General features: G+C 38.9%; 1 protein-coding gene across 1 annotated transcript; it reads right to left on the bottom strand.

The window, feature by feature from the left end:
- Positions 1 to 5,074: 5,074 nt before the first annotated feature.
- Positions 5,075 to 10,087, bottom strand: LOC146453278 (transcriptional regulator Erg-like). Its single transcript, XM_085096826.1, has 7 exons — positions 9,787 to 10,087; positions 9,558 to 9,638; positions 8,522 to 8,765; positions 7,378 to 7,578; positions 6,972 to 7,034; positions 6,727 to 6,840; positions 5,075 to 6,417 (listed from the first exon to the last, which is right to left on the bottom strand). The coding sequence occupies exons 2-7, from the start codon at positions 9,612 to 9,614 to the stop codon at positions 5,747 to 5,749; spliced, it is 1,350 nt and encodes a 449-aa protein (XP_084952952.1). The 5' UTR covers positions 9,615 to 9,638; positions 9,787 to 10,087; the 3' UTR covers positions 5,075 to 5,746.
- Positions 10,088 to 10,557: the final 470 nt, after the last annotated feature.

Here is a 10,557-nt window from a genome sequence, read left to right as displayed (position 1 = left end):
TTTCTGGTTCACAAAATCTTCATATAAATAAGAAATACTTTATTCTTAAAAGGTTGCCAAAAATTTCAGATCAAATTGCCACCATTTTTAGTCATGCATAGCCATTTTCTGCCGAAAATCGCTGATGGGGTTCGGTGCTCGTTTCATTGCACTTGTAGCAAAATTGGTAAACCAATACTGTTGGGTGTCCACTTCGCATGCAATTTTTTTTTTGTTGCCTTTCAGAGTGATACTTAAAACTGATGACTGTAGAGCCCCTTTAAATCAACACGAAGAACCGACATAGCAAAGATCATATATGACAAATGACAGCTCACGTTGCGTGGACTCAATGATCAAAATGAACTGTTTTCTTTTCTTTTTTCCGCGCAGACAACACACTAACCAACAGGCTGCCTTTCACGAAGCCATTGACTGGATAAAACCTTGCGGTACACGTGAATTATGGAAATTGATTTCAAGCTACTTTATACCAACCCAATAAACCAATATACCATCATACTGTAAAAAGGTCACCAGTGATTTAAGTCATAAAACTTGATGTTGGGTATAAAGTAGAACCCCGCTAACTGGAACTTCCAAGGCAAACGAAAAATAGTTCGAGTTAGAGAGGCTGGTGTTGAAGTCTTTTCTGTTTTCTTTTTAAGCAAAAAATAAAGTATAGTGGCCTTATCATTCTTTCACAATCACGAGTCACTATGGTTGGTTCAATAACTGTTTGTTTTATAAGAGTCTTTTCGTGATAGGATCGTTTAATTTGGGAGTTTTAGCCAAACATTTACGAACATATTAAGGACAAAACCAAGGCTGAGATCTAGTTTAGGACTTCTCCAAACTGTCTCCATACATTTAACAGATTTAAAATAACGTTATCAACTGATAAAGATAAAAGATTTCGACACATCAATCAACAATGGACATTCTGACATTTTGAGGTTTAGCGACTGCAGACGTTTTTAAAATGGAGTTCGAGTTATCAGGGTACATTTCAGCTAAGGGAAAGTCAAATTTGTTCGAATTAACGAACTGAGTTCGAGTTAACCGAGTTCTCGAGATAGCTGATAGTAAATGTCTGAAAAAATGGGTCAAATCCAAGGAAAATCATTGTTCGAGGAGTTCGAGTTAGCCGGGTTTGTACTGTGCAGGAGTACGCAGCAAAGTTCGGCAACTTCGATTCGTCCAAATACTGAATCCTTGCGAGGCAATAGCATCTGGATTTATCAAGAGTGATCCCTGTGGGTTTGAGTACCGTTTAATGCCCGAGAACTATGAATTCAGGCTGGAACAGCCTAACTCATAACAGCCTTTAGGCTCATAACAGCCTTTCATAACTCAGTTCATCCGCAGGTCATTTCATACTGATTTTCTTTCAAAAATTTCACCCCTGAAACGACCACTTTTGATGGTACCGAACACAAATAAGACACTATTAACAAAAATGTTCAAACTTAAAAAACAAACTTGCGGACGATTTCCGGGCACCTGTGGCACGTTTTCTCTTGAATTTTCGGACCTCATACTCTGCCGGACAGGATACAACGTGTAAATAATTCTAAATTTGATGAACATCTTTCAGCTAAGACAGCTCATTTTGAACATAATACTAAGTCAAGGGCGCTTGAAGCCGGTGTGAGAATTGTGCCAGTTGGATGAATGATAAGAAAGTGCCCGTCCTTACCCTAGCTGTACCGTTATCAGCTAGCTATAACTCATGTATGCACGAACTTCCAAGATTTTTCCGAGTATGCCTGTTCCACTTACTGAATAATACATTATTCTCATTTATTCACCAGGCTTTAAATATACCATCACATTTATTCCATAGAGTCGACTTGTATTCCAGGTAAGGTACGTGAACAGGGGTAGAATTTTTGCCGAGACACTTCTGGCTTCAAAACCATGACTGAACTTTATGCAAATCTCTACAGTTCAGTAAAATAACTTTAAACGTAACAACAGTATATATTAAGTAACAAACTACAATGATCATGATTCTTTGAAGACGATCACTTTCAGAACAGAGAACTGAGCACTGTATCGTAAAAGCTCCTAACCTTCCGCCTTCCAAGAGGTTACTCAATTCAGGTTCCCAGTGAAGAAAGACAACAGAACCGGGGAGGTTCATTTTCTTCATTTAAATCAATAACTTGCCATGCAAGGAAACTCAGTCAAACTAACTGAAACAAAACAAGAAATGGTTTTTTCTACATAATTGTTTTGCAAACACTGATCATTTATACTGCTAGCTACCTCGACAATTTGTCTAGTTGGACACTCCACTTAACACTAAGCGAGTTTCCCTATAGGAACTGATTCAGTGAAACTTGATCTGTATCGGCAAATGGAATCAACTCTCGGATGACAGTGAGGCAAAATCCTCTTGTTGATCATTTCCTTTCTTTGCGACCATTGTGCCTCAATTCCAACACGGGAGAAAAGATGAAGACCTTGGAAGGGATGTATTAAACTGATGAAGCGAATTTTACTCAGTTTATCAGTGGAAGATTTTAGTTATAGAAGGGAAATATTCAGTTTCCCTTCCGAACTGAATATCTTAAAGTTTTCTTATATAATGCAAGAATTTCAAGAAACATGAAACACTACGCCGTAGTACCGAAACCATATCAAACTGACCTTCAGCGCGTCACACAGGAAGTTCTAAGAAACTTATACATTTGGGTGGGCTGGGATCTTTCAAAGAAGCTGTGGCGGAAACATGACAATACAAACTGTGCTTTCAATACATCAAAAAGGATTTCCGCGGCGTGAAATATTCAGAGATATATATTCCGTAAAGTGGGTACGCATTAAACTAAAAAATTGTTTTTCGCACAGCTTTCGAGAAAACTGTATTCGCCAGCCCGGTACTGTTTATAGTAATAATATTGTTAATTTTGTTTGGTACGCAGGTTATGAAGTCGTCTGATTGATATTAAAACAGAGCGGCCCTTTGCAAGTCGAGCCGCCGTTTCAACTGTACGGGGGTGAAGTTATAGCAGCAAATGAGCGGATATCACCCCAGCTTAAACGGGAACTGTCACGGAGATTTTGTTTTATGTTGGTCAAAGCTGCTCAAATATTTGACTAAGAACTTCTTTTCTAACATTAAATTGCTGTTACAGCACCGGGAGGAACATATCAAATAACGTCTCCGAGAAAGACTAAACTAGAATCAGTTTTTAACAATTTTTCCAAAACACTCAAAAGAAACTTGAAAAAACTGGCCAATTTTTTCCAGTTGCAATCCATTTCCATCCTAGCCATCCGCAGCCAAAGATGAATCACCCTAATATGGTTATTGATAACAAAACTGAACCATTATTTTAACGTTTCAAACCATACAAATATGTTTTTTAGGCTATTCAAAGTGACGCTAAAAATAAGTGACACTGCCCCTTTTGTTTAAGGCTAATTTACTTCGATTAATCGGGCTGACTTGGCCCAATTTGACAAAGAAAATGAGTGAATTGGATCGAAAAATTTGTGGCTGTGCACAGAGATTTTTTTGAATCAGGCCGATTTTTACCTCACGCTACACCAACAGAAAAAAAAAAAGCAAATTGTAAACGTGTAAATTGGCACATACGGCTGAATACCTCCTAATCGGTTCGATAAATCAGAGTAAATTTGAGAATTTAAAAATTGAATTTGAAAATTTAAGACTCAGGTAAATTTGTCTTTCTCAAAAAAAAGATCAACCAAGATGAAGTCCTAAGATATTCGGAGAAAGAAGCTAAGAAATTGGGTAAAAATTACTTTTGGATTCGTGTCAAGTGACTTCAGTCAATCTTAAAATAATCGGCAAATAATGAAGGCCAAGGTGCTGTTAGTAAAGTCATAAAGCACTATAGACACTTGAGAGTATCATGAGTGAATCAAAGTTCCCTGGCCAACAGCCAACACGAGTCTGGTCCAATGAGCAACAGCCAAGAATGAAACAAAACTAAACAGGTTTTATTGACTGTGAGATAAATAAAGCCTACTTTGTTGTCACTATTACTGATTCATGTTTTGAAGTAACTTAATTCAAATGTCTAAGTCGAACAGAGGTTTTTTCATAGCGGGATTTTAACTTGTGGTAATTTAATAATTTCAGCTGCGTGGTAACTCCTTCATCTCCTAGGTTCTTCTGTGCGGTTATCGTTTTACTGTATTTAATTCAAACGCCGAGTAACTGCCTTTCAATTCTAACGACGATTCAGAAGGAATGTTATTCCAGCTGTGCACGCTCTTGATGAAAAAGAAATACGAAACTAGAATAGAAAATAGCCACTGCAAAGAAAAACAAAACATGAAAAAGGGCTTTTTATTGTATGGGAAGTGAGATTTGAAATTTTTCTTTCCTTTTCTCTCAAGTTAATAACAATAAAAAAAATGCAAATCCTCCAAGCCATAACTCAGTACGTCCATGTATCTCATAACACACTTAAAGAAGGCAACCAAGTAATAGAAATTCCAGCAAGAAGCATACATCTGATAACATTATCAGTATCCAAGCAACTTAAAAATTTTCCGGCAAACTGAGCCGACTCTGCGGTCAACATGAACAAATTTCACGGTGGGAGGGGGGCTCCTATACTTGACCAGAGACTTGTCACTGGGTGGCACCCTACCAGGGCTGTCATCAAGTACACTTCCCCCCCCCCCCCCCCTTCCAATTTGCTTCCCCAAAGGCTTGTAACTTGTAACAAGTTAAACCAAGCATTGTTATAAAATTAAGGGGTTATTCGATGTTCCAAGGTGTGACCCACTCAAATAAAAGCTACCGTACAGAGTGAGCTTTCCTGTGAAGCTGTGTGTTATGCAGGGTAGTTCAAACGTGCGAGTTCATGACAGGTACGGCAATTCAAATCAAAGCACTTCTTCTCCCTCAACACCGTTGATGTTTGTCAAAGGTGGTTGTACGAAATTCTAAAGCCTAAACTTTCAGTTGAAAACTATTAAACAGAGATTTCGTTGTGGTAATGTTTATTCTTCAAAATGTTAATGTTTTCATTTGGAACTCGAGTGTTCCGTTTTCTTTTTCCCAACCCAGGAGATACCTTGAAATATAAATACAAATTGATTACACGAGTTCTGTAAGTTGAAACATATTTTTTATTTACATCCTATGATGTGGTTTTTTTCCTCTCACCAAATTATGCGACACTTCAGGTCGTGTACAAAATTGTAAAAAATATTATAAATTATCTATTTTTCTTTCACAATTTATAAAGATCTCCGCATAAGCAAATATACAATATTATTTATAAAACGTTTCTCGTGACATAAATATTTTATGCAGTTTGCATCTTCTTTTAAAAAATATACAGTCGTTGCTGTTATTTGGAACCTCAACGAAAGTGTTATGGACTAACTAAAACACAAGACCGCAGTTTTCAGTATTTACAATAAAACTGTACAAAGATAATGTGTAACCACTTTTATCAAAGTCTTTATGAAAAAGCAGCCTTGAAATAACATAACGTTTTAGGACTTCAACGATAACACCTGATTAACAGGAAACAAAAACCGAATGAAACGAAGAATTTTCACGTTGGCAATGTATTAAAAGCAGTTCCCTGAATTGAAGTTTTGATGTTCAGAAATATCCTTGTTTAGAAACGAACTAACCGCTTCTATATTTGTTTTATAAATAAATAGCGCTTTGGTTCAAACAAAATTCCTCTAAGGAACGCTTTGAATTTCTGCAAATTTAACAGCAGAAAAGTCAATTTATTTGTTTAAGTCTTTTTTACTATAACATCTAAGCGTAGTAGGTCATTCCAGCTCCTAGCGGGGGTCCGTACATTGGTCTCGACTGTGGGTAGGCCGGTGGTGCTCGCGCCCAGTAGGACATTGGGTAACAGCTATTGGCTGCCGGGTGCGAAAACAGCGACGAGGCGGCGGGAAAACCTGCGTAGAAGTCAGATCCGGGGAATTTGTAAGCGGCCTGGGCATGCGCTTGAGCATCAGAAGTGATTGGCTGATTGAGCTGAGCTAGCCCTTGGAAGTCAAACTTGTAGGCGTATCTCTTTCCGTGGATTTTGGTCATGATGTTCTTGTCGTAGTAGTATCGTAGAGCTCGGCTCAGCTTGTCGTAATTCATGTTCGGTTTGTTCTTGCGCTCCCCCCATTTCCTTGCGACTTCGTCGGGATCCACGAGTTTGAATTCGCCATTGGCGCCTTCCCAAGCGATACAAGTCGAGTTCTTCGGGTCTGACAAAAGTTCAAGAAGGAACTGCCACAACTGGATCTGTCCGCTGCCGGTGTTTGTGGGCTCGGCACGGTTGCCAACGTTGGCGTTGGCGTAGGAGCTTGGAAGAGACTGGGCTTCAGGCACTGACATCGGCCTGGATGGCACAACACTGTCCTTCATGTGCGTGAGTCGTGGAGTTGAAGACGGTGAAGCCCATGAATTGCTCCTTTCCATGGAATCTAGAAATAAACGACAAATATACATTGAGAATTACAAGACAACATTTGAGAAAATTCATGGAAACTGTAAATGCTAATGCCTAGAAACACAGCTTGTTTTTATCGAAAAAAGAAGAGGTGAATCTAGAGTCACTATGAACACTGCAAGTACTCAGTGTTTTGAAAAACAACTTGTTTGCTTCTAGCTTTGGGGGAAAATACAAACTTAATTACGGAGTCCGATCTAAGTCAAGAAGAATAAAGATGCTAGTGTTTTGAAAAGACGTGTGATGAGAAAGTATGAAAGAAAACCAGAAGACTTTTACTCACCATTTCCAGTATATCTTTGTTGAAGGTCACTGCTCCTGACAACAGACGGATTACTGGTGATTACTGGATGTTGTCTTGAGTCAAACAGTGGTGGCGAGGGAGTGTGATAAGAGGCTGAAAAGAAAGTTACATATTTTTCGATCAAAAATCTTTCAAGGACAACAACAGTTATCAAAGAATCTAGGAAAATATAATTAAGATATTAAACAATTAAATGAGAAAATAGTAATGTTTTTAGTTCTTACCTTGTGTCGAGGCAGGGGCCAGAGCGTTATCTATATCATCAGAAGTTAGGTTTGGAAGAGGAGCTGAAAAAAATAAGAGCAATACGAGATGAGTACATTTACGAATAATCTCACGCACGAGCCAAAAATCTAATCTACTTCAGATTTTGAAATATATTGCGTGCTATTTTCTTGGTGGAAAAAATGATCTTGACTTTTCACCTTGGCATAAATTAGGTTTGACGCTAATCCAATTTACTTTTCCTACACCCCTAAATGCTAAAACAACTTTCTAATGAGCCACCTTAAAATTTTGCAATAAAGCTGACGTTCAGGTTGGATTAAAATTTTCTCTCCGCTAACTAGTGGATGATTTCACGACATAAAATCGGCCAAGAATTCCGCGAACCAGAGTTTTGTTACTTACTTTTTCGCAAGACGCACAGATGGGCCATCAAAATGTCTCCATTGTAGGCTGGTGCGAGCTTCATGAACCCTTCTCGTGTAAGCTTGCATAGCTGCTTGCCGTCCATGTCGAAGCGATCGGGATCGATGTCTTTCAGGCTGAATTCCTTGATAGCCCACTGTATCCATTGCCGTACATGTTCTTTGGTCCAGCACAGAGGATCTGAATACAAAAACAAGAGGAATATGGTCCATAAACATAACGGTACTCGGCTTAAAAGTGATAGTAGGAAAGTGAAATTTTTCTCCAAAAAAAAATAATTAAAAAAATGAGGAAAAATGGTTAGACTTGATTGACGGAAAGTTTCATCTTCAACTTTCTATGAATTTAGCCCTAATTTCCTAATTTGGGGAAGAAAGAGCTCCAGTAGAAAAAGAGGATACAGATTCGATCGCAGCAATAATGATTGACTCGAGTGGTATTTAAAAGCGTCTTTGAAACATTCGATCACTCCGCCAGCGTAAAGAAGTTTTATGATGTTTTATCCCTCAAATCCTTTGCGATTATCCAGAACCGAATATGTTATCAATAGCTTACAACGTTAACAGTATCAGGAATGTTTATCAAGTTATGTTTTTCTTTGACTGGGAAAAACATAGGAATAACTGCAGCAGGTTTTCCGAGAACCAATTCAACAAAAAAGGCGACAAGCTCCATTCAAAAAATATCTTTGTGTCCAAATAAAAACTAAATAATGTCAGGGAAACAGCGGGAAGTTTCCGTTTTTTCTCGAAATTAGGCAATCTATATTCGTGTTTTCCGGTCCCGAACGTTATCCTAAATAGTTGAAATACAACAACGCCAAAACTTCAACCCGTTTCGTGCCTATACCCTTTAAAATCTTTTTTATTTAATGCTCTGCGGTTAGCGCGTAATCGCCCTCATTTTCACGTCCCGAGGTGAAATCGAAAGCCGGGTGCGGTTTATAAGACCGCCCAAATCTTCTTGTCACAGAACAGAATACTTGTGAGAAATTTAATCGGTCCAAGCCGTGCGCGCGAGCCAAAGCGCGTTTCATGGAAGAGTATCATTTGATATCCAGGGTGTGACTTATGATGAAAGCTGTCAGACAAATTTTGACAATATCAAAAATGAAATGACTTACCGGCTGGTACGATGACCCGCTTCTCGTGTGAGAGATTCTGCGGGACAGGGGAGGGCGAGTTTCTTTCCACAAAGTCGTTGCTCGGGACATACGGTCTCTTGGCAAGTGGTTCATCGAGTTCGGCTTCTAATGGACGCTTTTTGCTGTAGTATTGGTTATCGCCTTTCGGTGCCTGCTTCGGTGGTTTGCTGAATGGATCGTTGAACGAGGGATCGAAAAGCGATTGCTCATCCGAGATCAACTCCTGTGAAAGCAAAGAAAGCGCAAATGAATTGATTACAATCTTCGCCAAAGCCGTGAGTAGTTTCACAAACACTTAGCGCGCTCGGCAAAAGTTACTAACAAGAGACGAGACAGGACAACCACAAAGGAACAAATCTGTTTTGATTATAAGTGTTACTCAATTATACACATGGCTAGAATTTCAAACTCTTCTCCATCTATAACCTTGGGTTGTGAAAGATTGGATTCAAATCGGCCAATAAAACCAGCCAAAAAACACTCGCTTCAACAGAATGCTAAGGGAACAATAAGTCTTTCCAAGCGCAACACTGAAAAGTTCCTTGTCATCAACTTTTGTCATGCCGCGCGCTTTATATTCACAATCGTTGATTCGAAAAATTATAAAAGTGCGTCGCACATTTTCAAATGGGCAACTGGTATTGTAATTTAGAAAAGGTGTCCTTAAGCCACTTAAATGCGTGTGAAAGCGGGTTCTCTGAGAAGCCGCTATTGAGGGAAGACATTATCACGTTTGGGACTACAATAAGTGGCATTCCTTTACATGAAGCGAGGGCCGGAGAACAACACTTCGTGTCTAAAGCGATATTGGCAAACCTCTAGCTTTTAATATCAAACCAAATAAAAATAAGAAAAAATGAGAAAATCACAAACTTCCCGAACAAGAAGAAAAATAACCTTCGTAAGAGTTTTCTAAACTAATGTATTTTCTTCGGTTTTATCAGTGCCGAAGTGAAATAGTAAAATGTACTTGATTCGCCTTATAAGGTTAGAGTAGAAATATATCTATACTTACTTGGGGGTATACTGATGGGTCGGGAACAACGTTGTGTTCAGCGCTTAGTCCGTACATGGTTGTAATTGAAAATTCTTTAATCTAAAACAAAATGCAACATAATCAGAGACAAGCAAAAGCGCAATACCGCTAGTAAAGGGCAAATAACACCTTGACATAAAAAATCACAGCCTCTACTGTGAAGTCAAATTATCTAAGTGAAGTTAGTCGCGTTCAATAAAGTACTCACCTACGAATGAACTTGGTAAAATGAAGCACAATAAGACCTTTAGTAACTGACAAAGGCGTCGATCGATGAAATCGCGAGTATCGGAATGTATTTTGTAAATCCTTGAAGCAAACAGGACTTGTGATGAACACGAATATAATATTATCCTTTGGGAAATAAATTAGACTTTGCTTGATGTTCCGGAGACACGGCGGAGAATAGGAAAACACTTGATATCCGTCGAAGGTTTGTTAAGTCGCTTCCTCAGAGCTCGTTGCTCTTCTTGGCTATTTAATTCCAACTGCTGCCTGTCCAGAAATGTGTCTCAGCTTTATACATCAAATCGTGGTTTGAGGAGGAGGGACCACTGTATGACAGCTCATCGATAGGTGGTAGATGTTTGTGACGGGATGAGCCAATCACCGCTCATCCACTTGAAAAGAATTATTCCCTGGAGTGTTCCTTTCACGCCTACGCAGCCACACCTAGGTGACGTCACCAAGAGGTCGTGAACCCTTGTCTCGTAGAGCCTGACGAGATTCAAGTGAACAATATCGAGTTTGTCAATGACATTTATCGCTACCCAATCACGTCCACAAATCCAAACCACTGACTGTGCTTGATAAGATAAACACTGCTATCATCTGATCGATGATGGAGCACAATCTTTTACAATTGCAGAATGTTCACCAGAAACATTTTTCTAAGAATTTTAAAATTAATAAGAGGGTCTACCGCGTTTCGAGAAAATGAACGAGTTTTTTTACCCCAGAAATAGAGTGAAAGATTATC

This window comes from Pavona decussata, unplaced genomic scaffold (genome assembly GCF_977016875.1).
Source record: "Pavona decussata unplaced genomic scaffold, jaPavDecu1.1 SCAFFOLD_339, whole genome shotgun sequence".
Lineage (NCBI taxonomy): Eukaryota > Metazoa > Cnidaria > Anthozoa > Scleractinia > Agariciidae > Pavona > Pavona decussata.
The sequence above is the reverse complement of the archived record's forward strand: the minus strand, read 5'-3'. Positions and strand labels throughout refer to the sequence as shown.